This window comes from Acomys russatus, chromosome 22, assembly GCF_903995435.1.
Source record: "Acomys russatus chromosome 22, mAcoRus1.1, whole genome shotgun sequence".
NCBI lineage: Eukaryota > Metazoa > Chordata > Mammalia > Rodentia > Muridae > Acomys > Acomys russatus.
In genome coordinates, this window is record NC_067158.1 from 12,183,586 (window position 1) to 12,211,392 (window position 27,807).

General features: G+C 54.2%; 1 protein-coding gene across 4 annotated transcripts in view; it reads right to left on the reverse strand.

Annotated features, from left to right (window-relative positions):
- The window catches only part of Camk2b (calcium/calmodulin dependent protein kinase II beta), an 89,826-nt gene that overhangs the window by 18,381 nt on the left and 43,638 nt on the right, over positions 1-27,807 (reverse strand). For all 4 annotated transcript variants that reach the window (XM_051164689.1, XM_051164687.1, XM_051164688.1 and 1 more), the window contains exons 3-9: positions 18,371-18,430; positions 12,131-12,185; positions 9,001-9,066; positions 3,924-3,996; positions 862-964; positions 704-787; positions 117-211 (exon numbers count right to left, since the gene is read on the reverse strand). In XM_051164689.1, the coding sequence (XP_051020646.1) occupies positions 117-211; positions 704-787; positions 862-964; positions 3,924-3,996; positions 9,001-9,066; positions 12,131-12,185; positions 18,371-18,430 (536 nt within the window). The remainder of the gene's footprint in view (positions 1-116; positions 212-703; positions 788-861; positions 965-3,923; positions 3,997-9,000; positions 9,067-12,130; positions 12,186-18,370; positions 18,431-27,807) is intronic.

Here is a 27,807-nt window from a genome sequence, read left to right on the forward strand (position 1 = left end):
CACAGGGCGAGGCAGAAATGAAGCTCCTCCCCAGGCAGAGGCCAGGCAGAGGAGGGGAGACCCAGGGTGTGTCTGTGACCCCACCCTCCACACCGTGGTCATTGTCTCCCACTCACATCATAGGCCCCAGCCTTGATCTGCTGGTACAGCTTGTGTTGGTCCTCATCCCAGAAAGGTGGGTAGCCCACCAGCAGGATATACAGGATCACCCCTGTGGATGGGGAGGTGAGCAGCATAGCCCTGGAGGGCACCAGGGTCAGTCCTCGGTGTCCCTTTGCCCCTCCCTGCTGCGAGGAGGATGGCACAAACAGCCTCTAATCCCAGCCCCATCTCCCTGCTATTTCACTAGGGAGCCTGGCCAGCCTCCTCTGTCACACCCCCGCCAGAAAGAGAAGACCCCCCCACCTAAGGAGCCACCTTGCCCTTGGTCTGACAAGCCCTGGTCCCTGTATCCTGGTGTTCACTTGCTCTGGGCACAGACCTATAGTGAGCACAGGCAAACAAACATAATGGCCTGGGGGCACAGTGGTAAATCTAGTCAGGGTGTGAGGTTCCTGCTAAGGCAGCCCCCCCAAAAAAGGCAGGTCTGACACACATACATGGCTCTCAGGGCTGGGTAAGTCAGCCACCTGCACACTCCAGGACACACACACTACCATACACCCATCACGCAACGCAACCACTTCTCACACACAGGTCTTACCACATGCCCAGATGTCCACAGGTTTGCCGTATGCCTCCTTCCGAAGGACCTCGGGGGACAGGTAGCCTGGCGTTCCCGCAAATCCTGCGAAAGGGGTAGGGACCGTGAAGGGCCGTGAGGAGCTGCCAGTGGCCCTCTGCCTGCCCCCTGACACTCACCAAACCATGCCTGCTGGTCTCCCTGCACCTCGATGGCCAGGCCGAAGTCTGCCAGTTTTACTGCAGCCCCTTTGCATTTGCTGGCCAGAAGCAGATTCTCAGGCTACAGGGAGACAGACAGCCGTCAGGATACAGCACTCACGCCGCGAGCAGTTGTGATGGGGGCAGGAGACAAAACAGAGATGGCAGCAGTTCGCTGGACATGGAGGCCTAGCCTGCCTCCCAACATGGGGGTCCTTGGGCACAACTGAGTCCTAGATCTATATTTTATAGTCCTCTCTCTGGGGTGCCATTCAAAGGGAAGTTGACTCTCAGCTTGAACTTGGATATCCAGCTTCCTAAAAATGGGAACAAAACCTGCAGCTCGCCCTCACAGTCAACCACACAATTCCCACCACTGGGCTGCAGGGCTGGCCCCACTGATGGAGGGCCAGTCTTGCCTCTCTCCTTTCTGACGTGGTGGAGAGTTCAGAAGCTTGGGCAGTGGACTTCAGAGAACACGGAGAAACACCCAGGGGCTACAATGCCTGGGTCAGCCTGGGGCATCTACCTCCTAGGCATAGCCTGCTCACCAAGCCCACCCAGTTTCAGTCAGCACTAACTACTACACGAGACAAAAGGAGGCATGGGTCACTTGGTCATCTGCATCCACAGGTGGGAAAAGCTCCCTTAGGAAGCATCATTCTTGCCTCAGCCGGAGGGACATTTGCTTTGTCCTAAAAAAGCAGCCAGACAGGCTGCTCTGCTATTGCTTCCCACGGCCTTTCTGCCTAACCTCCAACCACAACAGAGTCCTGATCTGTCCTGCAGGGACACTCAGAGCTTAGCAGGAAGTTCCTGGCTCCTCAGATCCTCTTGGCAAGCTCCAAGGCACCCTTCACCATTCTAAGGAGACAGCTCACTCCAGGGACCATACTGTAGCCGGAGCACGTACAGCCACATGGCCTGCTTTTGTTATCCATCTCAGAGACCTTACACGGCATAGTGGTGGTTCCTGGAACCAAAGTGTGCCCACCCTCACAGAAAGATGTGGGCTTTCTGAGTTGGGAGCTCTGTACCCAGGGGCAGACTGGAGCTTCCCAAGGGCTCTAGCTGTGGGTGCAAAGTAAGCAAGCCCAAAGTTACAGATCTCCTAGGACTCTGCCCCGTTCATGATAGGCAGGGATCACGCTTAGCCTTGCCCATTTTGCCATTGTGAGCATGGGCAGCAGTCCCAAGCTCTCTGCTCCCACATTGGAAATCAATAAAGAGGGGTGGTGGCCGCCTCAGTAGTACTTTTGGCTTCGCTCAGGTCCCCTACCCCTTCCCAAAGGCAATGACAGTGAAGGAGACATGTCAAGCTAATGGGACCCTAGGAGGTGCAAAGCCAGAAAGTCGGGGACCTTGGAGGGAGGTGGCAGTTGGTCAGAGAGGCCGAGGGGCATTCTGACTCCTTCACAACCACCATGCAAGATGCACCAGCTCTCCATGCTCTCTCCTGCCTTGCCTGGACTGTGCCACAGCAACCTATCGCTGTGCCAGCCGGGCGTGGGGGCGCACGCCTTCAATCCCAGCACTCGGGAGGCAGAGGCAGGTGGGTCACTTGAGTTTGAGGCCAGCCTGGTCTACAAAGCAAGTCCAGGACAATCAAGGTTGTCCTGTCTCAAAAACAAACAAACCAACAACAACAAACTATTGCTGTGCCATCTGTGGGTCTGCCTCATCAAGACGGCAAGATTTCCTCCAGGAAAGGAGGGACATTCTATTCTCTCAAAAGAAGGATCTTGCTTGCTCACAACTGGAGACACACACTTCCTCTTCTATGCTTCAGCCTCAAGGCTAACGCTCTGGGAATGGAATGCCCGCGCCTCATAAAATGGGTGACACATATCCCCCTTGTCTCAGGGGTCTTGTGCCTGGCTGGCTCAGATAAGACAAAGAAAGACACCGAAGGAAGCAAGGACCCATGGAGAACTGCCGGGAACATTCCAGATCCACTCTGGTGACACCCCCCCCCCCCAGAAAAGCTCCAAAGACCTGCCCCTAGCCTATGGCCTAAGGAAGGAGTGATCACCTCAGTCAGCACTGATGCTCAGGGGGAGGGCCAGCCTTAAAGACATACAGTGCAGGACTAGCGTCTACACGGTCCTCAAACAGGTGGATCCAGCATCACACTGAACCAAGCCTTGGAAAAGGAGAGATTACAGGAAAAAGGGAAGGAGGGAGGGAAAAGGCAGGATCTCATGTAGACTTGGCTTCTCTCAAAGTTGCTATGTAGTCTAGGCTAACCTGGAAGTCATAAGCCTCTTGCCTCAATATGGTTGAGACTGGGATTAAAGAGATGAGCCACCATACTGGGCTACAAAATTTCTTTTCTTTTTTCTTTCTTTCTTTTTTGTTTCTGTTTCTGTTTTGTTTTTGTTGTTGTTGGTTTTTCGAGACAGGGTTTCTCTGTGTAGCCTTGCCTGTCCTGGACTCACTTTGTAGACCAGGCTGGCCTCGAACTCACAGAGATCCACCTGCCTCTGCCTCCCGAGTGCTGGGATTAAAGGCGTGTGCCACCATGCCCAGCTTCAGAACTTCTTTTAAACAGAGCCCAGAGTCTACAGTCTAGCTGTCGGCATCAGAGAACTGGAAAGAGAGATCTGAGAGGAGCTGGCCAAGCTAGACTACGCCTCCTCTCATCACCTGCCCCAGTTGCCCTTGTCCCGTGACCCTCGAGAGCTGCATCTTGGCAGACGCCTAGAAAGTGAGAGTCTGAGTTAACACATGTTAATAGATCTAGGAGGCTGGCTCCTCCAGCTACAGAGGTACCAGGTTGTAAGTGTGCAGCTACATCTCACACGTGTGCACACACATGTGTGCACACACCCAGCTATTAATGCACACACACTCATGCCCCTATGTACACACATATGCACATGGTCCCTCACAGAGACAGACGCGCTCACATTCCTCCAAGCAAGCACAGATTACGCACATGCATCTTCCACACATCGCCACCCTCTTACTCTGCGCCCCTCCTTTACACAGTTTGTAGGTGTGGGTGTCAGACCCTATCACAGAGCAGGGTAGAAACTCACCTTGAGGTCTCTGTGGACGACCCCCATTTGGTGACAGTGGAGAACAGCCTCCAGGATCTGCTGGATACAGTGACTGTAGCAAACAGCAGGCAAGTTAGTTGAGTGGTCCTGGGCTGGCCAGGGAGGGAAGTACCAACAGGAGGCACAGGGAACGCAGTAGTGCTGTGGAGTACTGGGGTTCGGCCCCCAGCCTTGGGGAACAAGGAGGATGCAGGGGAGCATGCGGGGGGGGGTGGGGGGAGATGCTGGCCACAAAGGGAGTCAGTCTTTCCCCAACCCCAGGTCAGCTGTTCCAGTCCTTGCTCTGCCTCCGCTGCTGGGCCCACGTCTGCTTAGAAACGGAAACCCTCCCCCCTCCCCCCCAGCCATGACTCAGAAGGGAAACGCTCTGGTTTCCAGCTTACCTCGTCAGGGCTGGCTTAGGTTAAACTGACCCTAAGCTGCGGGCAGAGGTGCCAGCAGTAAGTGTGATCTTACAGAGATGTAAGCAACACTGTGGGCAAGAGTGGGGAGGCTGAGACACAGAATTGGTGGGGCAGGTAGGAGCACGGGTACCATGCTGTGTAGACGAGCCTGTCTGCTTTGGAGCAGAGGCAGCGCATGGCTGCCTGCATCTTCCTCCTAATAGATATGGCACCTGGGTGTCCATCAGCCCAGGTTTACCCACACGAGGGCATCTAGCTCAGCTTCCTGGAACCACTGGGCAGGGTGCCTCTCCAGCCAGGGGACAGCTTGAGCACAGGAGTCCCCTCTGTTCCAGCTTTCTTCTAGTTTGATACCTATCTCAGACCTTCGCTGTCATTCTGCACATCAGACTCAGGGCCACCAGCCCCATGTACACAGAGGTGCTGTAGCCTGCCCTCAACTGTCCTGCTGCCCCAGTAGGCCCTAGAGCCAGGCACAAGTTTCATGGGACACCCTGGGGACAACGAGGTGACCAAAGGTTGGCTTCCCTGGGGTGTAAGAGCCACTCTTCTCAAACGGCATCCCCACCCCCCCCCAAGCTTGGCCACACGTGGACATGGCCAGCACTACACGTTTTCTCCCCACGAAGCTCACCCTTCACATCCCAATGGATACAAACCTGAAGTTTGCGAGTTCAGAAAGAAACCATGTACAATAGATTACCGCCTCTTGTCTGCTCTGGAGCCTTGAGACCCCTTCCTTCTCAGCCCCCTCCCAGTGTTCACCTTTGACCCCTCTCCTGTTCCTGCTGTTGTCGTTGTTGTTTTGTTTGTTTGTTTTGTTTTGTTTTTTGGAGGGACTGTGTCACCATAAGAACCTGCCATTTCTCATGACACCCTATTCTGCCTGATACCATCCATTATCCTTGCTTTCCTTCTGGTCCCCATGACAGCCAAGCATTTGCCACTTGGGGTCCATGTGCTCAGGTCCATGCAGGTTAGGGATCAACTGTGTTCGTGGCACAGAATCCCTCTCAAGTGAGCTCAGTCTCCCCACAGGCCAAACACAGCCAGAACCAATGAGGGCGCAGCTACAAGGTCAAAATACTTCCCCCAGCCCTGCCAAGTGCGGAGGGCCGCTCCCGACTCTCCCAATGGCCAACGCACCTCTCAGACTATACAAAATGGATAGCCAGGTCCTGTGGCCTTATTCAGAGAAGACAAAGTGGCACAGACTACAGGTCTCCAGCACACCTGCCCTGCCCTGCGTGGATGGTTTCTGTCTGGGGTGTTCTTCCAAAGGATCGATTAACGCGCAGCTGCGGTCACTGGGCCTTATTTTTCCCCTACAGCACCAGCACGGGCCAGCCCGCTCCACACACTGCAAGGAATGCCGAGGGCTAGGGTTGGCACAGTCCCCAGTGAGTGCCTTCCAGCTTGGTCTTCAGAGAGCTCATTTAAGTCCAGTCAAAGCTCTGGGCCAAGCCCTGTGGCCTTACCCTCCATGAAGGCATGACCAGCAGGCGTGTGGCCAGTGCGTGTTGTTCCTCCCACCTGTCCCCTGAGGTGCCCTTCCTGGTGGTGCTGGGCCCCCCAAAAGTACAAGAGACCTCTTAAGGTGCCCAAAGGCCCTAGGCTGTGCTGCTGGGCTGGTGGTCTTCCTTTTCTGGCATAGTTCATTGCTTACACAGGTGGAAGCTTCTCACAGCTGTCACGGTCACCCTGAGGAGGTCACTAGTGCTCAGGAGTAAGTTGGTCATCAAGCCAAGGCTTTCCAAGAGAATGCGGTGCCGGGCCATATGAAGGACAGTGACAAGACTAGCCTGAAGGCAGGCTAGGGCACTTACCCAGCTAGAGATGGCCACCCAGGGAACTCTCTTTAGGGACCTTTTTCTCATGCTGCTCTGGCTCACTCATCACCTTTGTTTGTCAGGCCAAGGCAAAACTTTTCATAATGTTTGGCTTAGAAGTCACTCTGTGGCCAGGATCACCATTCAAGCAGTGTTGTGGACACTGGCCAGGTTCTGGGACTTAAGTCAATGCCACAGTAGCTGGGACTATGGATGTGTGCCACTGTGCCTGGCTTCTGAGACTTGCAAGGATCAGTGTCAGTATTTGGAACTTTGTCTACCTTGTTTTGTTAAAAAAAAAAACAAAAAACAAAACAAAACAAAAAAAAAACCCCCAAACGTGGTCATCTCCACGTTCCCCCACACAAGCTCCAAAATAAAAGCCCGGTAGCACTGTAAAAGGAACCTCCAGCTTCCTTGGCTAGAAACAGGTTCGGAAAAGCAACCCTGGTCTGTTTCCCTCACTCTGGGCTTTAGGAATCTGCTTCCTCCACTACCGTCTGTCCAGATGTTGTCCAATCTCCCCGGTGTATGTTTTTCCTAACCTGAGCACAAACTGTACTCTAGTTGGTGCTGGGATCCACCCTGCGGTGAGCCAGCGGCCCTCCCTCCCGCCGACCCCACCCCCCATGAGGCACCAAAGCCTAAGGCAGAAGCATAAAAGCCAGGCAGCTGCCCACCATGACTGGCCACCATGGATCCGAGCCCCGGCCGTGTGTTCTCTCTCCTCTGTGCTGAGAACAGGCCCAGTGACAAGGAAGCCTGGGCCATAGAGTAGCTGTCCTGTGGGCACTGGGGGCTGTCATACAAGCAGGGTGCAGCCTCTTCATGGGGTTATCTCATGTGCTCTCCCCACTTCTCAGGACTCAGTGTGAATAAGGGCTTGTGTGGCGAGACAGAGGCCCCACGTCTTCTGGGCCAGGGCTGGGCCCAGAAAACCCTAAATACTTGAGACTCTTCACATAAGTTTTCCCTGGGAAGCAGTGGGGAGTCCCGTCTTGTGAAAAGGCATGGGGGTGCCTGGCAAGGACACAGAGCACGTCCCTCGTCCCTCTCCCCACCTACAGGTCCATGATCTGAACAAACTAAGAATGTGAGAACTCTCAGCCGCTCAGCCGCTCCACGTCTCAATCCCTTCTAGACCCAACAGGTCTTAGGCAGGGTTGTCCACCCTGTTTTCGCCATTGCCTGTAGCAAAGAGGCTGGGGGGGGTTGGTTCCAGAAATGGGGGTGGGGATAGTGTTTCTGGGCCAGGCACCCTATTCCTTCATTGCCTAGAGCAAGAAGGCAGGGAGGGTCCAGAAATGGGGAGTGGGGAGGTTCTGATACAGGCCAGGCACCTTGCAGCCACCAGAGGGTGCTGTGGAGCTGTCAGACTGAGGCTGGAGGCACGGTGTGGCCTGGGAAGGAGAGCAGACTGCGTGCTCTGACCTCAATGGTAGAAGCTGCCCTGCCCCCTCCCCCCTCATAGAAAACAAAGTTTACAGGGACTCCAATGCCACATGGAACTGTAAGAATGGAGGGGGCCAAGGGCTGGAAGACTTTGATAAGGAGAGAGGGAGTACCGGATGCCCCAGCCGGCTACTTGGAAGGGTCATGGCATCCTAGCTTAGTGACATTTCCCACCCAGCAGTTTAGGTCAGGGAAAGAGGCTTCCTTTCATGTTATGCTTCTCTTATTAGTAGAATATAAAGGAACATTTTATTTTCCTCCAGTCCAAAGGACAGGCCTCTTCTGGGATATTTTGCAAAACACAATGTTTTTTCCTGAGGAAGCCTTTGAGAGGACTCAGCGCCCTTAGTTTCCTGAGACTGAGAATTGGGGCCACAGGCCTGTCCTGCCCTGTCCTTCTCTGTGCCTTGGCCTCTGCTCCCTGGCTCTGCAGGGGAAGATCTAAGAGGCCACGATGAGCCAGGATGCTCATGGCTTCCCACAGGGACGCCAGGCCTGCAGTGAAAGGCAAGGCTGGCTGCTAGTGCAGATCAAGGCACATAAAGCTCCTGTAGAAATAATATCAATTTTCTCGATTAGAGATGTAATACATATTCATTAAAGACAAGCTTTAAAATAGACAAGATAAAAAAATTTAATCCCCGCCCCCCCCCCATAACTCCACTGCTTGGGAAGGACCACCGTGGCACCCTTTCTTTTTTAAATGCACATCTATCTCTGTGGCCAAGAGAGAAAGGTGGACAGGGCCCAAAAGGCAGGGAGTGGCCACTAACAGATATCCCCGAGATAAGACACAGTCAGGGCAGCACCTGATGTGGGTCCTAGGAGTCCTTCCAGAGACAGACCCATCCTTGCCCCAGCTGAAACCCTTCAGTCTGCTTCCCAGAAACCATGCCATAAACAGTCATCAGTGGGCCACCATTGCCGGCAAAGGCTGGCCTGGAGAGAAAGACTACCCAACTATGCAGACTCCATGCCTGATAGAATTGATTTACCTCCACGCACCCACAAACAAGACGCCCATGGACCCAGGATTCAGTCCTTTCACTGGCATCCTGGCTGGAGGACATACGTCCCCTTGGCCCTGAACTATGGTTTCATGTCTCCCCGGCCTCTCCCTATTGGCCTGGAGTGAAGTGGGTACAAGGTCAGGGGCTCCGAGAGGAGAGCCAGTGGCAGCTTTTCTAGCAGCTGTGCCTGTACAGTGCTATGCTCAGGCTGGGTGGGGCTCGAGGTGGCTCCGAGAGGATAGCATGGGTGGGGATTGAGGGGCCATGGAAATGACAGTGGCACATAGGACAATTGTGGGGCTGAATTAGGAAGGAGCCAGAGGTCAGGAAAGGGGATCACGGTGTGAGGCTCTGCACCCACCTGGCATCCGCCTCGCTGTAGTACTCTCTTGCCACGATGTCTTCAAAGAGTTCCCCACCAGTGACCCTATGAGGAAAGCACACGGTCATGGATCCTGGAGATCCTCGCCATCCTGATACCTCCATCACTGTCACCACCATCATTATCCATCATCATCAGTACCATCACGGCCACTGTCATCACTGCCACCACTGTCATCACTGCCACCACTGTCATCACTGCCACCACTGTCATCACTGCCACGACAGTCATCACCATCACCACCACCATCGTCATCTCCATCACTGTCATCACTGCCACCACTGTCATCACTGCCACCACTGTCATCACTGCCACTACTGTCATCACTGCCACGACAGTCATCACCATCACCACCACCATCGTCATCTCCATCACTGTCATCACTGCCACCACTGTCATCACTGCCACCACTGTCATCACTGCCACCACTGTCGTCACTGCCACCACTGTCGTCACTGCCACCACTGTCATCACTGCCACCACTGTCATCACTGCCACCACTGTCATCACTGCCACGACAGTCATCACCATCACCACCACCATCGTCATCTCCATCACTGTCATCACTATTACCAACATTATCACTATGCCACATCGTCGCCATTACTGCCACCAATATTACCATCACCATCATCATTGTCATCACTGCTACCGTCTCAACACCACCACCACCATCATCATCATCATCACCACCACCATACCATTCTCACCCTTACCTCCATCCTTGTACACTTCCCAGAGTGACAACTTATCAAGGGCATACTTGCTCACACCCAATGACATTTAATACTTTATACCAGTTCTCTGAAAGAACGGAGTTTCTCAGATATAAGCGGGTCTTTCCAGAGTAGGCAGCACAGGTGTTTGAGCCAGGGTTTTCCAGCGACAGACCCAGCTTTGTGCCTCATAATTCTTCCTAGTCTGCGAATATCTGGTTTCCCCCTCATCAAGGCCCCCCCCCGCCCGCTGTCCTGGGCCAGATTTGAGGCCTCACACAGTGGTGAGAGGATCCAGAGGACTTAATGTCTGGCCCTGGCCTCATGATGGCTGAGGTCTTGAGATACATGAATTCCTGTCTCCATGAGACCACAGACAACACAGGTAGTACACTCTGCCCACGCATACTACTGTCCTTTGTCTCTCTCTCCATCCAGCAAATGCCCATCCCAAGGCGGACAAAGCAACATCATGAGCATGTACTTTGCACACATGTGGACCAGGAGAGTCAGACCCAGCTGTAGCCCAGGTAAGTGGCTGGGTGATTGATTGAATTTTAGCACGCGCGCACACACACACACACACACACACACACACACACAAAATTCTTGAATTGGGCTTTGCAAACACAAGTCTGGGCAAAGAAAATGGCGTAAGACCAACGGGTCTTGGTGCACCCTTGGAGGTGTCAGATCTGTGCCAGCCCCCCTGAGGTACTGCATGTGTTCAGGCAGGTGCACTTTGGTGTGTGGACACCAGCACCATCTCCTGCTCCAGAGTCTCAGGGCAGGGATTGGGCCTCTACTGAGGTCGCTGCCATGGGAAATGTTGGGCTGCTACCAGGAGCTTTGCTATGTAGCTTTCATGCCCAGGCCTGGTGTGTACGGGTCATCTTCTAGAACCTGCAGAGCTCCAAGTTGACAAGGCCTCGGGCCTGCTGGGGTGCTACCAGACCACCTAGGAAGCTGCAACCCTGGAGGCTCCAGACGCATGAAAGGAGGATAGTTAGGCCTTTTGTCCAGACCCACCTCCTCAGTCTCTCTCTACAGCTGCCTGCCTGGCAAGTGTTGGCGAGTCTGAGAGATAAATGTGTCACACACACACACACACACACACACACACACACACACACACACACACACCCCTTCCCTCCATTCTCTTTCCTCCTCAGCTCCTGAAACAAGTGCCGCCATCTGTTGGCCATCAGGGCCCCTGGGCCCACTGGCCTCCGTTTCTGGAGGAGAGATGGTGGTTTAAGTTGTTCTGGGGCACACAGGGGAAACTTGAAACTTGAGCCTGCTCTGCCTCAAGCCATGGGACTGGTGTCTCAGCGTAGATTCAGTGGGAGTGCAGCCTGTTATACTGCTGATAATTCTAGGCAGAGTCTTGTGGACCACACAGAGGTAGCTGAGAAGTAACCGAACTCCAAAAGACCCTACAGGGCAGAGGCCCGGCTGGCAGCCTGGACATCTGTTGTTTGAGGGAGGAAGAGCTGAGAGGTGGCACTAGGAAGGCTCCTCCTGTTCCCATGCAGCCTGTTGCTCAAGGGCAGCCAGAGGGCATGAGGTAACCATGGTAACAGCACCAGAGCCAAGCATCCCTGGCTGTGCAGTCTGGAGGCCACCAGGGCAGGCCAAAGCCCCTGGGCCCCCACTGAGCCTAGGGTCCCGAAGCAGCCTGGATTCACGGACAGCTAAATATAGTGCCGCTTAGCAGGGGCTGTCAAGAGTAAGGAAGATGAGATCATAGCTTCTAAATCTGGCAGGAAGTGAGAGGTGGAGTTGGCCCCAAACGCCTTCTCACTCAGCTTCTGCACACACTCCGTGCAAACACACTCACACGCATGCATGCACACACACACACACACACACACGTGCGCGCGCACACTGTCACACTCATAAAACAGACATGTATGCACACTTGAAGGCTTTATACAAACCATCTCTGCACTTACACTCTCACAAGCTCAGGGACGGTCACACAGATGCCTGTCCATACATCCTTCCACCCACACTTACAAACACATATGCTCATGCCAGCTAGCCGTGTGCGAACCCTGCATGACAGGCCTCAGGAGGGAGGAAGGTGACCGGGCACTGACTGGTCTCTGTGGTGTTCCCCCCACTGCTTTCTGTACGGAGGACCACCTCAGCGGGTCAGACTCAGCCTTGTGGGTATAAATCTGTACACAGCCAAGTCAGCAGTGGCTAGGCTGGATATGGCTGGGCGTGTTGAGGTAACCCGCTGCAGAGTTGCACTCAAGGAGTGTCGTGATGTGGGGACAGAAATGCTCCTGAACCTGAGGAGGACCCCCGCCCCTTGCCCCCACCCCACCCCCCACCCGTGCTGGTGCTGCGGGCAGAAGGTAAGGGTCCTTGGACCTGGCACTTACAGATCGAAGACCAGGTAGTGGAAGCCCTCTTCAGAGATGCTGTCATGGAGACGGACTGCAGGGACAGAGAAGTCATAAGGAGCAGGGAGGTAGCCCAGAATATTCCCTACTGCTTACCTCCACTCAGTCTGGGCCCACTGAACCAGTGGTGCAAACCTAGGGGAGGGAGCTCCTCTCTGTGGCCCACAGAGCTGGGAGCTGGCTTTAGGTGCTGCCAGCTGAACCTCCTGAGGGAGCACCACGGAGCTCTAGGCCACACCTTGCCTCCTCTTCCCCTGGCCCCTTTCTGCTCTCCTATTCCGCCCCCCCCCCCCCACCAAGAGGAAACACAGCAAAGGCTCACTGCTGAGCCCCTGACAGGAGCCATCATTATGGGAGAGGATTCTGCAGGGAACAAACCTATTATTCATTTGGGATTGCCTCAGCAGGACAGGGCCTCGGCTTGGAAGGATTGCCAGGGGTGGTAGCCTTCAAAGGCTCAGACTTGACTTCTGACTGGGTGGGGACTAACAGTCTCCCTCCTCTGGCCTTATCCCCGACACCTCTTGGGAACTTCTACTCAGGTTCTCACCTAGTCCCTACCTGGGCAGGCAGGGGCTGATGGGCTGTGAGGAACGAGGAACTAAGGCTGGTAGAGCGAGAAAGCCATGGTGAGGTCGGGCTGGTAGAGGAGGTGTGGCGGGGTGTTGGGTGGGCTGCCCTTGCACCAAGCAGTAAGGATTTTCTAGGAACCAATCACTTTGGGCCCAGCTCCCCCACATGCAGATTCTGCCATTTGCTAGAACAATGCTGCTTAGGGGCGCCTGCCCTGAGCACTTTGCACATGTCCACTCAATTATCTCACTGACCACCCCCTCTAGACCACCCCTCTAGGCCAAGGGCATACAGCCCACAAAAGGTGAAGCAGGGCTGTGGGATTAGGGGGTCTGGCTTCAGGGAGCCCACACTACCAGCCCGGCCCTTGTACTCTCGGTATTGCTAATTTTTTTTTTTTTTTTTTTTGCATTGCTAAATTCTTGCTGTCTTCCATCACCCAAGACTGGGCCACGAGGCTGGAGAGTGAAGAACAGCCACCTTCTTGCTTGGTCCCACAGGACTCCAGGACCTTAGGCAAAACCAGCCCACACAATGCCTCCTCCTGGCACCCTCCCCACTGTCCTAGTTTCTAGCTGGCTGCCAGCACCCTCCCTCTTGGCACTGGTCCTCCCAGGTGCCATCCTGATAGCACCCTTATGCCTGGGAACCCCAGTCTGCCCTTTGCCTCAACTTGGTTCTAGGTGCCTTAGCTCCATGGGTGCATTTCACACCAGGGGGGCGGTCCAGGCTCTCCACAGAGACAGGAAACAAAAGAACACGCACTGCGGCTATCAATATCAAAGAAGCTGTGTGAATTGGGAGGGACTTCCCAGTCACCTGAGCCTCAGCCTGAAGCTCTATAAAGTGGGAGGAAGCATCTCCCACTCTCGAGGTGCTGTAAATTGTGTACCTATGTGCATGCTCCCTGAGCCACAGCCCTGTCTGTCAATGTCACCACTGTCATAAGGGTATGAGAAACACCAGGTGACTGAGATTTAAGAGTCTGAAGCCCATGGCAGTGGCCTGGCTGCAGCTACTGTGTACACAGGCCCTTACATTTCTTCCTCCATTTGCTGGTTCTAAGTGCAGTAGCATAGCTTCCCTGACCCTACCCAAAGCATCCTCTGGGACTCACATCCTTGTCAGCTCTTTTAGGCTATGCGAGCCCATTAGTGAGGACTTAGCGAGGATATACCTGTTCTACTTGGCCCCCTAGACTCTCTGTTTCTACCTGGACCCCAACACTGTCCAGGCTGATCCATGTCTCCCAAAGTCAAGATGAATCCCTGATGCCTGCTGCATCCTCCTTCTAGAACCTTCCAACAAACCCCTGAGGCCGAGTCAAAACACATTCTGGCTCCTTCCTAGTGGGGGCCCATCAGGGTGGCCTGTAGAAGATGCTCCAGCTGCCTCCACTCTGAGACACACCACTCTGAAGAGAGAAGGGTCTTTCTCTCTCTCAGTCACAGATGCAGGACTTTCTTCTATCAATCCTTGAAGGCCCAGCTGGTCCTTGAGCTGCCTCATCGCCCCCTAACATGCCCAGGAAAGACTGTTGGGGGCTGCCTGTTCTCAGCCACTGGCCTAGAGGCCAAAGAGACTTGGCCCATCTTGATCAAATAGATGGGTCTCATCTCCTTTCTAGGACACAGGTTTTTCTTGCAGAAGGAACTACAGAGTTCTGTGTATATGGAATTAAGGTAGCAGGTATGTGGACACCATTGTTAAAAACAGGTGCTTATTTTAATGGCTTTGAAGAAACCCTAACCAGCGAATCAGACCCATGAGTTCCCAGAAAAGGCTAAGGAAAACATGACAGAATTGTGACAAAGTCTATTTGAGACAGGAAGTAAACGACACTGTTGGTAACAGAGGTGGTGCTGGAAGAGTTCACCACAGCTTCTTACCAGGACAGCCAGGAGGGTCTAGGTCAGGTGGTCAGGGGCACAGCTCACCCAGTTAACCTGTCTGAGTCTCCCAGGGGAGAGGAATGCAGGGGTGTGGACCGTGTCCATCTTCCTCTTGTGCTGTGTGGGGCTTCCTGTTGCTAGGGACTCCTTTCTCTTCTGCTGAGTGGGGCAAAGGCCCAGACTCTCAAGGCCAGCTGGGGTTGTGGCTTCTGAGGGCAAAGAAGCTTGGGGGCACCCACACATTAGAGGATTTGGGGGTCCTTCTGCTCATGATCCCCTGGCTCGCCGTGGCACTGACTCCCATCTTGCAGGTCAAGCATGTGATGCCAATAGTGGGCTAGTGCTCAGAAATCTTGCCTGCAGCTCTTATAAGTGACCTAAGGCAGCCTGGGAGTGGCCTCGCTTGGTACAAGGCAGGCATTTATAAACATGTGCTGAATAGTGAATTCTGGAACTCCCCTGGGGGATGGTGCTGAGCTCAGAGACACATCCAGGTAAGGCGTAGACCATCTGTGCTCAAGGAGAAGTGTCACACAGATGCCAACTTCACTGTCACAACCTCGTCTGGAAGCCTCTTCACCTGGGCACCCCGCCGTGAGTGGCACAGGGCCCAAGACCACATGGGCTCCTCTGTTCACTCCACCTTCTTCTGGACAAGCCAGAAGAACCCCTTCCTCACATCTGTTAAGGCCTGGGGATGTCTCCTGTCAGTCCTGCTTTGTGGCTCTCTTCTCGGGGGGGGGGGGGAGCTTTCTGCCTGACAGCAGGACACCCGGAGCCCAGAAACTAGGGTGACAGCCTAAAGGAGTTGGGCCTCTTCCCAGGAGGGGATCCAGGCAAATCTTCTTGCTTCTTCACAGCACTGCAAAGGTCAGGCCACATCCAGGGCTGCTGCACCTGCCCAGTGTTGCTTTTCATTCTGATGGAGACTGGGTCCACCCTTAGAGCAAGCGCTGGGCCAAGCCCTCTCTGGATGCTATGGAGCTGGCAGCTGAGGGTCGAGGGACTCACTTTATGGATGGTGTCAGCTCAGCAGATAGGAATCAGGCCCCAGACCTAAGGTGCTCATCATAGTGGCTGCAAAACCCATCCCAAACCCTGTGGTGTGTTTCCTCTGTAAAATCTGATTGCCCTGACTGTGCGCTTCAAATAGAGTAGGCAAGACAGATACCATGCAAACTACATCATAAGAAGACATGTGGTTCCTCAAAGGGTTAAATACGGGTCACACGTGGCCAACACTGCTCCCAGGTGTACACTCAGCAGACTGAAGGCAGGGACTCACACCTGTGTGCCCTATCAGAGCAGCAGCAGTGCCATTCACAATGCAGCCCAAAGTGTCCATCAAAAGATGGATGGACAAACAAAATGTGGAACAGCCATGCTGCGGGAATCATTCAGCCTTCAAAAGAAAGAAATTCTAGCCAGACATGGTGGCACACGCCTTTAATCCCTGCACTTGAGAGGCACAGGCAAGCAGGTCTCTGAGTTCAAGGCCAGCCTGGTCTGGTTTATGTGTAGCCAGAGCTACACAGATAAACCCTCTGGAAAAGGAGGAGGAAGAGGAAGAGGAGGAGAAGGAGGAGGAGGAGGAAGAGGAAGAGGAGGAAGAGGAGGTGAACTGGTCTCCCCCAACATTTGCTTCTACCACAGGCCCAAAGCAACCAAGCCAAGCAATCATGGACTGTCACTTATTTTGTGTGTGCATGTGTGCATTCATGTGTGTGTGTTCTGTGTACATGCATATATGCATGTTCACATGTGTGGAGGCACATGTATGTGTGTGGGTGGGTGCACATGAAGGCCAGAGGTTGATACCGGGTGTCTTCCTCAATTACTCTCAGCCTTAATAATGAGTTGTCATTTGAACCTGGAAGTCACCAACTCAGCCAGCCAGCTTACTCTGGGCATGTCCTGCCCCATCCTGAGCACTAGGATTGCAGGCTGGCACCATGTCTGCTTGGTATTTACATGGGTGCTGGGGATCAGGCACCTGTGATGGGTGAGCACTTTGCCCTCTGAGCTGCCTCCCCAGGTCCTGGGCTGACATCTCCGTAACAGTGAGCTAAAAGAGTTTTCTTCTTCCACCAGAACCACCTCCCAGACCAGCCCCCCTGCACTTGCTCATGACCCCAGGGTGGACTATGGGGCTGAGGTGAGGGGAGTGAGGCAAGGCTGGGGGTAGCCCTAGGAGCCCCTCACCTCCTCAGAGAGCTCCTGGATCTCAGGAGAGGGTTCCACAGGAGCCCCACAGAGTTGGGCCTGTGTTCTGGAATGTTCTGTTTTGGGGTCCTAACCCTGATCAAAATGAAGCTACTGCAAGGACTTCTAGTGGCCCCTTCTCTGCAGTCCACACAGAAAGCTGGAGCCAGGCCACTGCTTGGAACCCATCCAGAACTATACTAGGCTTCTGGGAGATGTCTTATTGCAGGACTGAACAAAACAGCAACCTAAAACACACCTGGGCACCCACTCAACCCCAAAAAGGCAATATGTGCAAACACAGACAGAGTTACCACTCTGGGTTGCTGCACAGTGGGGCGGGTAAGCAAGGGCTTGCAGGTACTGCTGGAGCTGGGTTGGGGTGCCATCTTCCATGGTCCCCCAAGAAGAGGAGCAGTGCCCAGTGGTGAGGTAACAGGCTCCTGGCGCTGAGCTGCAGGCTCAGCCTGCTGAGATCCAGGTTCCAGGACCTACCCAGACCTTCCGAGTCAGCTCTCCAGGCCAGGCCCAGATACTTGCCTGTCAAGAGGATAAAGTTCTATGCTGGGTGTGGTGGTGCACACTTTTAATCCCAGCACCTGGGAGGCAGAGGCAGGTAGATCTCTATGAGTTTAGTGACAGCAAGTTCAGGACCAGCCAAGGTTACACAGTGAGGCATTGTCTCCAGAAGCAGAAAACCAGGGTAAGGCTCTGAGACTAAGATTAGGAGCCATCAACTGGTGGCTGAGAACCAGCCTTAGGAGTGAAAGATTTTATCTTTCCCTGTTCGACTCTCAGCCTGGGCTGTGGGCCTTCAGCACCTGAGAGTGGGACAGCAACAGGAAGCCCACATCCCCAAAGCAGGCTAACCCTCATTCTCTGTCTCAACCCCTGGTCTGGGAAGGGATGTAGAAACCAGGCTCCCAAGCTGGCAATCCCTGGGGGCCCCTTTAAAACAGATTCCTGGCAAAATTGAAACGTTGGCAGGAAGAACCCAGGACTCCCAGTGCCTCTGTGATCAGTTGGGCCTGCATCTGCAGATGGGTGTCTCCACCTGCTCCCCAGCATGGGTAAGAGCTGAGCTCTCAAGTTCTTCCTCAGTCCTGGAGGGAGGAACAGGCAGGCAGTCTGGTGGGTCCCTGCATAACAAGGGCCCTGCTATGGCCAGGGAAGGACTAAATGACCCAGGAAGAGCTGAGCCAACTTCCCAGGTCAGCACAACCTTAGTCCCAGCAGCTCCTTGAACATTTGTCTGTTCATCTTTCGGAAGGAGCCCGACAGGCGGAGCAGCTGTGCCTTCTGGGGACCAAGGCTTGGCAGGGAAGCCAGAATCCTGTGACTATCCTGCCTTTGCTTCCGTCTATGCTGAGCGTGGGCAGATGGGGCCAATAGGTTCTTGTTGAGTGCCCACTCCCTCCTGGGCTAGCAGTCCTGGCCACTGGCCACTCAGCCCATGTGTGAAGCTTAGAGGTCACTGGTCCAAGGTGCTGGGTTCTAAATATCTCTGTAGCATTCTCAAAACTACCCAGTCTGCCCTCCTCTGGGCACTCACCGATGTTGGAATGCTTCAGCAGACGGCAGATCCGAGCCTCTCTCTCCAGTTTCTGGTGATCTGGCAACAGAAAAGGGCAAAGTATCACCTCGTGCCTAAGCAGCTAGGGACTCATGGCTGCCACATCAGGATAAGTCCCCAAGTGTGGGTAGCAGTCACCAAACAAGAGGCTACCCAAGGGATGATCTGGTAAAAAGAGAAGTCCACCCACTTCCTGGCCTCTGGGACACCCACCTGGCTGGCTGCAAGGGAGAGAGAGGCTGTGGATACCTAGGGCCATAAATAACTGGTGCCTGGGACAGAGACAAACACAGGAGGCAGTGAGTAGCTTAACTCTGGGCTGAGAGTGTTTCCAACAATGCAAAGGGCAGGAAGTCTGTTAGACTTAACCCTTCACTTACAGCTCTAATTCCACTTCTAGCAATGGGGTCTGTACAACAGTGTGCCTGCCAGGTGGTGCCAAGCATGTGGCCTTAGAGGCCAAAGCCCACTGCGTCCTTGCCCCACAAGGCTCTGAGGTGACCAGCCACAGGACATATGGACCCTGAGTTCTCAGAGGGCCTGCCTGCCGGTAGCTCCCCCACCCCCTCCCAGCAGGGCCAATAGGCAGTGATTGCTTCTCTGGCAGTCCTTCCCTAAGGCCCCCAAAGATGGAGCAACTCACTAGGCAGAGTTTTTATATTCCAAAGAAAGGTGCCAAGAAGCTTTTAAAAAGCTGATAGAGACCAGACGTGCTGGCTCATGCCTTTAATCCCAGCACTTGGGAGGCAGAGGCAGGTGGATTGCTATAAGTTCGAGGCCAGCCTGGTCTACAAAGTGAGTCCAGGATAGTCAAGGCTACACAGAGAAACCCTGTCTCGAAAAACAAAACAAAACAAAACAGAAAAGCTGATAGAGCTAGCAATAGAGCTGCGCCCTACCAAAGACCAGTGTGCCGAAGGGAGGGCTACACCTTGCTACAGCCACAGCCAGAGCAGAATGCAGGGCAGCAAGGAAAGAGTTCGCAGTTCTCACCCCAGCTCATGCACAACCTATCTTCCCAGCTGCTGGTGTGAGTGTGGGTGTACACGCACAACTGTGTATGCACGTGTGTGAGTCTGTATGTGTGACTATGTGCGTGTGTGCATGTGTGTGCTTACGTGTGTGAGTGTGTGTATGTGTGCATGTGTATGACTATGTGTGTGAGTCTGTGTATGTACACATGTGCATGCGTGCATGAGTGCGTGCATGTGCCTGCATGCGTGCATGTGTGTGCGTGACTATGTGTGTGAGTCTGTGTATGTACACATGTGCATGCGTGCATGAGTGCGTGCATGTGCCTGCATGCGTGCATGTGTGTGCGTGACTATGTGTGTGAGTCTGTGTATGTACACATGTGCATGCGTGCATGAGTGCGTGCATGTGCCTGCATGCGTGCATGTGTATGCGTGACTATGTGTGTGAGTCTGTGTATGTACACATGTGCATGCGTGCATGAGTGCGTGCATGTGCCTGCATGCGTGCATGTGTGTGCGTGACTATGTGTGTGAGTCTGTATGTGCACATGTGCATGCCCGTGTGCACGTGTGTGTGTGTGTGTGTGTGTGTGAGAGAGAGAGAGAGAGAGAGAGAGAGAGAGAGAGAGAGAGAAGGGGGAAAAAAACAGGCTTTTCAGCACTAGCATTAAGGACAGCAGCTGCCTCTTGCCAAGACTGGGAGGGGGTAGGACAGGGAGGGGGTGGAGTCGGCATTTAAAACCCCTGCTTCTTGCAGTGCTGAGCCCTTCCCAGAATGGAGAGCCCATAATGAATATGCCAATCCAACCCTCAGAGGGGTGCCTTCCTCACAAAGGGAACTCCCTAGGGCCAACAGAAGAGGAAGAATGCAAGCTCCCGCTTAAACACGCTGTTTAGGAGGTGTGCAGGCTAGTCTTTGGCTCTCTGGTCCCCAGTGCTGGGGAAAACCGTCCACCTGCAGAAAGCAGACCTAGCTGAGCCTTCTCTGTGGCCAATGCCTGCCTGAGGTGGGCAGTGTGGTCTAGGGTATGGACCACTGTGGAAACACACTTGTACCTTTATTTGGGGCAGCTATGCCTACAAGAGGCACGTCCTTGGAACAAACCCAGGAGGCTTTTCTACCCCCTCAGACTCAGACCTCAGCCCACGGTGTCACCAGAAGCCCTTGCCTCCTCACTCTTTCTGGATAACTCGCCCTGGCACTCCCCATATGGAGTGCAGTTGGGGGTGAGGGGGTCACCTCATGTCTCTCTCTCTCTCTCTGACAGGAAGCTCAGAGATGGAGCTCCTGAGCCCCACCACTTGTTAGGAGCTCAAAGGTGATGAGAATTTGCACCCGAAACAAGAAAAGGGCACATAAGGGGTTGTATATAAGCTGGCTCATTTACTTTGGCAGTGCCACACACATGTACACTTTACACACACACACACACACACACACACACACACACACACACACACCTGCTACGCCAGAGAGCTGCTTAGGGAAACTCAGGCAAAGATGTGCTATTTTTTCCCCCTGCCAGAGGAACATCCCTCAGATAGAATAGAGCATTCATCTTCACTCCCATAAAAGTACTTATCAGAAAATAACAAAACAAAAAATACCCAACACAATTTTACTCAAAATTTTTGCTAAAGCGGAGCCTGCAATTATCCACCCGCCTGCCTGACTTCTAATGATAATGGAGTGTCCCGAGACGCCGCCCTCGGGGATGCCGAGGCCTGAAAGCTTTTCTAGGTGATTCTGCCAAGATCTCAGTGTGCAGGCCTGGCTCGCTAGGTAGTCTATGCAGCCAGACACAAACCTCAAGTGTCCCCAAGCTCAGCGGCATGTTGTGGAGCCCAACGCTGGGCACCAGCGAGATCCAGGCTCTCAAGAGACCCGAGAAAAGAAATGGCTCCAACAGTGCCTGCACACCCATGCTCGGTGAGTCACAGCAGGGCGAGGCAGCCCATCTCCCCCACACAGGATGCTCCCCTGAACCAGCAGAGCAGGTGACCCAGTTCAGCCTCAAAGCCGAGGCTTTTTCTTCCATACTCAAGGGCTGTGACAAAAGCCTTATCCTGCATCCTCCGCAGCCTGCACCTTCCACACTGAAGAATCTCCTTCCTCTTGCGAACGCTCCTACAGAGTTACAAGCAATACAGGCAAGGGCCCGACGGCAAGGCTTGCCTCCTCCCTCACCCCATGGCCCCATGAAAATCACTGTAAGACCCCGGACAATCTGAATCACCCACTTGCAGGAACTGAGCCCATGCAAACCTCTTACATCCCTGGGGAGGAAGGTTTATGACTTAAAGCTCAAGCTGCCTTTCCGGCCCAGGAGCTGTTCCTTCTACGGCTTTTGGGCACTGATGTGACTCTCTCAGGGTTCAGGGAGCAGTGTGGAACTACTCCATGTCACTATTCAAGTGACAGGGCTAGTGTCCATCACCTTACAGGTGACAGAGGCAGGGCCTGCCCCCCAGGTGCTGGCGGCTAGGCCACAGCTTGTGACATGTCCTTCCGAAGCACCTGCCACACGACAGGCACCATCTGTGAGTGTTACAGGTGGTGACCTGTTTAATTCCAAAAGTGCCCCAAGAGGCAGTGGTTAGCAAGCTGGCGGCTGGGGACAGGAGGGACAGCCCCCCTTTAATCTCCTCCTGGGTGTGGCTCCAGATATTCAGCACCTGGAATTGGGGGGGGCAGGAAATGGGGCAGGGCGGGGGGAATCAGGCCTCACAGGACAAGCTGAAATGACATTTGTAGCCAATCTCTGCAAGTGACTCTCATTTCCTGTCCCTTTTTCTAGAAACATAAGAAGGCATAGATTCTTTTCCCATTCCATGCACCTCCTGCCTCCCGTTCTCCACCCTCTTGCCCCCCCAACCTGCTCCCTGGCAGAGGTGACTCACAGCAGGGGGGGGGGGTTGGGGTGGCAAGTGAGAGGAGACAACGAGCAGGGGACAGGAGGGACGTGGGTGGCATCCAGCCCTGCCAGCTGCAGGCTGTCATGGGAGGACACTGGGTGGGACGGAGGAGAGGCAGGGAGAGGGAGACGTGAAGCCCACTTGCACAGGAGGGGCACCCTTCCCTCACTCCCATCTGTGGTCCTGGGCCTCTGCAATTCTGGGAACCAGACCCCACATGCAGCTGTACAGGCATGACTCTCATATGTCATACGGCCTGGGATAAGTGACACTCCTTTGCTGGTCCTCGCTTGAATGATGGGAACAATGACAGTGTCTGGTCCCAAAGGATTGCCGCTGGACTAAGCACAAAATTGTGTTGAGGGTACACCCACGCCTGATGTAGGGCAGATAGATTCAGGGGGTCTCCCCACTTATCAGTGGGCATCCCAGCACTCACCCCAGGGAGGCTGTCGGTGATCACGGGAGCACTCCATTCTGTAAGGAGACTCGGGATCTCTGAGGGACCCCCAGAGATATGCAGCCCAAGTAGTGGGGGCGGCAGTGGGTCCCGGGTCGTACTGCCCTTGCTCAGGTGCACAGGAGGCTAGGAAAGGCTTGGCCACAGCTTCCTAGCCTCTGCTTCCTCAGGCTAAATCAGCTGCCTTGAGCATAAACCTAAAGCCAGCAACGCTGACTCAGGTGGATGTCAGCTTGCCTATGTTGCCCAGGTTGGCTGTAGGGACACTGGATGAGGAGGAGCTGGAAGTTCCTGATGGCCAGGGCATGTCACAGGATTCTGGCCTTCCCCAGTGAGCAGCGATGGGACATGGATGGCCAATAAGGTTTTGGTTGAATGTCCAGGAAATTGTAGCTACTCGCAAGGTCCATTGGAGGGCTCAGTCTCTCCCCATTTCAAGGCGGTAACAAAGAAGCCACATCCATCATTACTGGTCCTGTTCAAACATCAAAGACCTGTGGCGGAGAAGGCCTTTCTCCACCCTGATTCTCACTGCCATGACTCAGGGAGCACCCTGGAGCACCCTGCCTAGCCGGTGCTCCAGACTGCAGAGGGACCAAGGTCCTGTCCCTTTGTCTTCAGCCATGTGCAAAGACCTGTCTCAAGGTCACTGGCTCAGCCCCAGGATCCTGCTCTCCTCATCTCTCTCAGCCACATACCTCAGCCTGGGAGTCAGTCTCCTGACATCTCAGAGGCCCCAGAAAAGCTGCATCACATAACAACCGGTACACTGGCCCAGCACAGCCCGCTAACAACACACCTCAATCCCAAGTCCCATCCACCTGGTCCCATCCACCTGGAACTTTAGCATCAGAGTTTCACACTCCCAAGGGACAGTGTGCTCAGGGACCCAGTTGCCAATTCTTTGTGGCACTGAGCCACAAGACTAGGGATTATGGGACATCCTTGACCTTTACACGTGGAGTGGCTTTGATGCCCTGGTCACCTACAGACCCTAGGTGAGTTTCGGAAAGGCAGAGTTCAAATCTCAGGCCTGGTGCAGGTTAGCCCAGGGCCAGTCAGGGAGGCCTTGAAGCTCCAACCTTGGATTTGTTCAGGGAATGGGAGGCTGAACTGGGTGGCGTTTCTGCAGAAAGAATGTCACTCAAGGGGAAAAGCCCCAGACTGGTTCACACTGGAGATAAACCAGCCCAGAGTACGCAGGCTGCAGAAGGGCCTGCCTGCTGAGTCTTGGGGACACAGCTGGTACAGAGGCTGAAAGTGGATCATGGGCAGAGACTATTTCTTTCGAAAGACAAGTGGCTCTTGTGAGTGAGCAAAGAACCCTGCTCAACCCCTGGGGGAATGGCTTCTGTCTCTGCAACACTGGCCTTGAACAGGCCTGGGAGAGCTCCCTCACTCCTTCCTGAAGGAGTTCTCCAAGGGTGCTCTCCAAGAGCCTCAGGGGAGTCGGTAGGCACCTGACAGGTGGAGGTGATCATGAGACAGACAGTGGAGGAGACAGATGGTCCTGCTTAACCACCAGGACCAGAGACAGCAAGGATTTCCAGTCAGGCCCACACTGGAGGCTGAGGGATGGCAGGCCAGAGATGTGGAAAGAGGTGGCTCTCACTGTGGCTTTTTGTACAGTTTTGTTCTTAAGAAAGCGGCAAGGCAACTAGCAATTAACTCGACAGAATCAGCCAGCAGTCACTACGAGAAGAGGCGTCTGTGTGCGTGTCCCACAGCTGCCTGCCACCCCACTGGCATCGAGAAAGGAAGCAGACTCTAAGGGGACCCTGACCACCTGCAGGCAGCACACAGTTCTCCCAGGAACTGCCACCCACAACACAGCCGTAGGCCTCTGAACTATTTCCCAACTAGTGAGGATGGCTGTCATTCTGGGGCCTGGGCATGTGGGCTGCAGAGCTGGCAAGGACGCTCTCTTCCCTCCACAGGGTCACTTGTCATTTCAGTTGATGCTCCACTCCTAGGTCCCTCCTCAGAAACGAGAACCTTCTCTCTGCACATGGGCACAGCTTGGACAGAGGCAGAGATGTGGTTTGGCGTTCCTGCTCTCTTACTGCCAAACTGACATCTTGCAGCAAGGTTGTGAGATGAGGCCTAATATTGGGGTCAGTGCTGTGTACTGCCATAACAGAGAAACTAGGAAGTCCTCACATGCTCAATCATGTGTACCCCCAGCTCAGTCTCTAGGGATAGTACTGTAACTCACCACTACCGCCACCACCACCACTACCACCATCACCACCAGCAGCAGCACCACCACCACCATCACCACCATCACCACCACCACCAGCAGCACCAGCACAAGCACCACCACCATCACCATCACCACCACCACCACCACCAACAGCACCATCACCACCACCAGCAGCAGCACCAGCACGAGCACCACCACCACCGGCACCACCATCACCACAGGGCACAGCGTCTCCTACCCATCCTTGCAAGTCACAGAATTATGCAAACATGCTTCTGTGGGGACCTGGGTCACCTCTCCTTTTGCATAACACGCAGCCTGTCTCCCCCTCCCCCCATGCTGCTGATTCACTGTGTTCACCAAGAGCAGCCTCGGGGTCTGCACGCACGCTCTTCCCTGGTCTCTGAGTTCACGTGACTGCAGCTAGAGACTCATCTCATGTGACCAGTGTCGGCTATCGTGCTGATTACGCCTATGGCCCCGGGACAGGACCCCTACATCACTGCCTACGAACAGGAACGGATCTAAGTGAGGGGCCTGGACTCTGAAGCTTCAGTTTTGTCAGCTGTTAAGTTGAGCAATCGCTGTCCTACAGCAGCTGTCCCCTCTCCCAGCTCTGGGGCCATCCGTCTACACCTAAGGTGATGTCTCCTCTCACACAGGTCCCAGGGCAGCCTACCTCTCCAGATACCATCAAAGAGCCCTCCAGGGACGGTGGGTGAGCTGTGGCTCTCTCTGTGCTGGAGACAGAGCACTTATGGGATCAAGAGTAAGAGCTCTTGGGGTCAGTGGCCTCCAGGGTACAACACTCACTTACCGTTCTTACATCACAGGCCGCCTCAAGGCTAAGGGCTACATTCCCGCCATGGTGTCCTTGTGCCTACCCTCTGCCTCTCCCTCCGACTGTGCCCACCTCCTTCCTGTCCTGTCCAGAGACTGCAGCTACTGCCCAGAGCTTCACACTGAACACCTAGGACCCAGTCTAGCCTGAAGCCTGCTCCCAGAAGGCTAGGAAGCACTGGATACAGGGGGGAAAAAATTAGGAAGCGAGCTTGTGTGGCTCCAGCCCACCCCCCTTATACAATGCACAATATTCACTGCTGTTCTGGGCTCTATCCCCAGCCAGCCACCTAAACCATCCAGAGAAGTCCTGTCACATTTTATGCAGTCAGAGAAGCCGGATACACAAGCATCTCCAGTCAGCTGAGGCCAGCTTGCAGCACCCCCAACTCCCAAGGGAGGACAAGGAGGGGAGTTGGCCTTGAAAACAGTTTTGTCATCCCACTGTGGGAACCATCTTCTCCTAGTGAGAGAAGCCTGGGCCTGTTGGGTCCCCAGCCTCAGGTCTGCGAACAGCATGGACTGTTTCACACCAGGTCTTAGGCTGCAGCTCCTCTGGGTGACACTGAGACGGGGAAGCATCCTGACCTGGTTAGCCTGGCCTCCGAGAAAGAGGCTCCTGCAGAGTGAGAGGGGATATCTGCCGGAGTCTCCCGCACCTTTTAGGGCTCTCTGAAGCTGTTTCCCATGTGGCCTCCAGCTCTTCAGAACGTCCACCACCCAACCAGCACCACTCAGTGGCCCCCAGCCCTTTTCCAGGCCCCGCTCCTCTGTAGGTGGCTTGGGACTCCATCTCACCTTCCTTCCATGTTACTTACTACCCCACCAGCTTGGTACCCAGATTCAATCTGCACAACGCTCGCCTCAAGCTCTTGCAAGCCCATTTCTTTTTAAATTTAAATCTTATTTTATGTGTATGAGCAGTGTCCCTATATGAATGTCTATATACACGCATGCCTGGTGCCCACAGAGGCCAGAAGAGGGTATCGGATGCCCCAGAACTGGAGTTACAGATGGAGTGATGAGCCTCCCTGAAGATGCTTGGACTCCATTCCAGGTCCTTCTAGATCTGAACCACTCAACCATCTCTCCAGCCCTGTCAGTCAACTTCTTGAGTGCCTACCATTGATTATCAATGCAGCTATGGGGCATCCCTTTCCCTACTGGGATGGGCCCAAAGTCCAAGCCAGGAGAGATGAGATGAGCTGCTGAGAAACAGGCCTCGAACAGGGGTCCACACGGTTGGCCACGGGCCCCTGGGACCCTGTGTTCGTCTTCTGTGGTGGGTGGTAGGTGGCAGGCAGGACTGCTCCAGACTTAAGGGATAATGTTAGAGCTAGAAAAAGCAGGCCACCCTGAGCCAATCTCACCCATTTTACAGAAGAGGAGGCTGAGGCAGGAGGGCCCAGAACCCAGCCCTCACAACTCCCTTGTTACAGGCCATCCTCAGGAGCCTCTCCGAATGCCCACCAGCTGATGAGGCTCAAAATCCCAACCATAGCCCTGCAAGAACGTTCCCTGCCCAGGAACCGAGGACCAAAGGACCCTAGGAGAGCCGAGCTCATGAACAGCCTTTCCCTGATGACTAGGGGCCCATGGGGATGATCGCATCTCCCTCACCTACCACAACCTAGGGGTGGATTTGTGTACAGTATAGTTAAGGGGGCTCCAAAGATTAACCCTTGGCAGCCACTTCCAACTACACTGACCTCAGTCTTTGGGACCCAGCCCTGGGGCACCTCATCCTCTCTCTAGCTCATAGGTGAGGCCCCCAAGAACCAGGGGTCTCCAAACAAGGACTGTCTCTCCACTCCTGGTTTTTCTCTGGGTCTAGATGTCAGAAACTTAGACTAAACCAGCTGAGTTTATGAACTGTCTTCCATAGCCTTGCTCGCTCTACCAGATAAGACACGGGATGCCAGGGTAAGTTTAAGTTTCTGGCGGACTTTAAAGATAATTTTTAGTATAAGAACGCAATATGGGACATAGTTATACTTAATCTTTTATCGGTTTATAATAATAT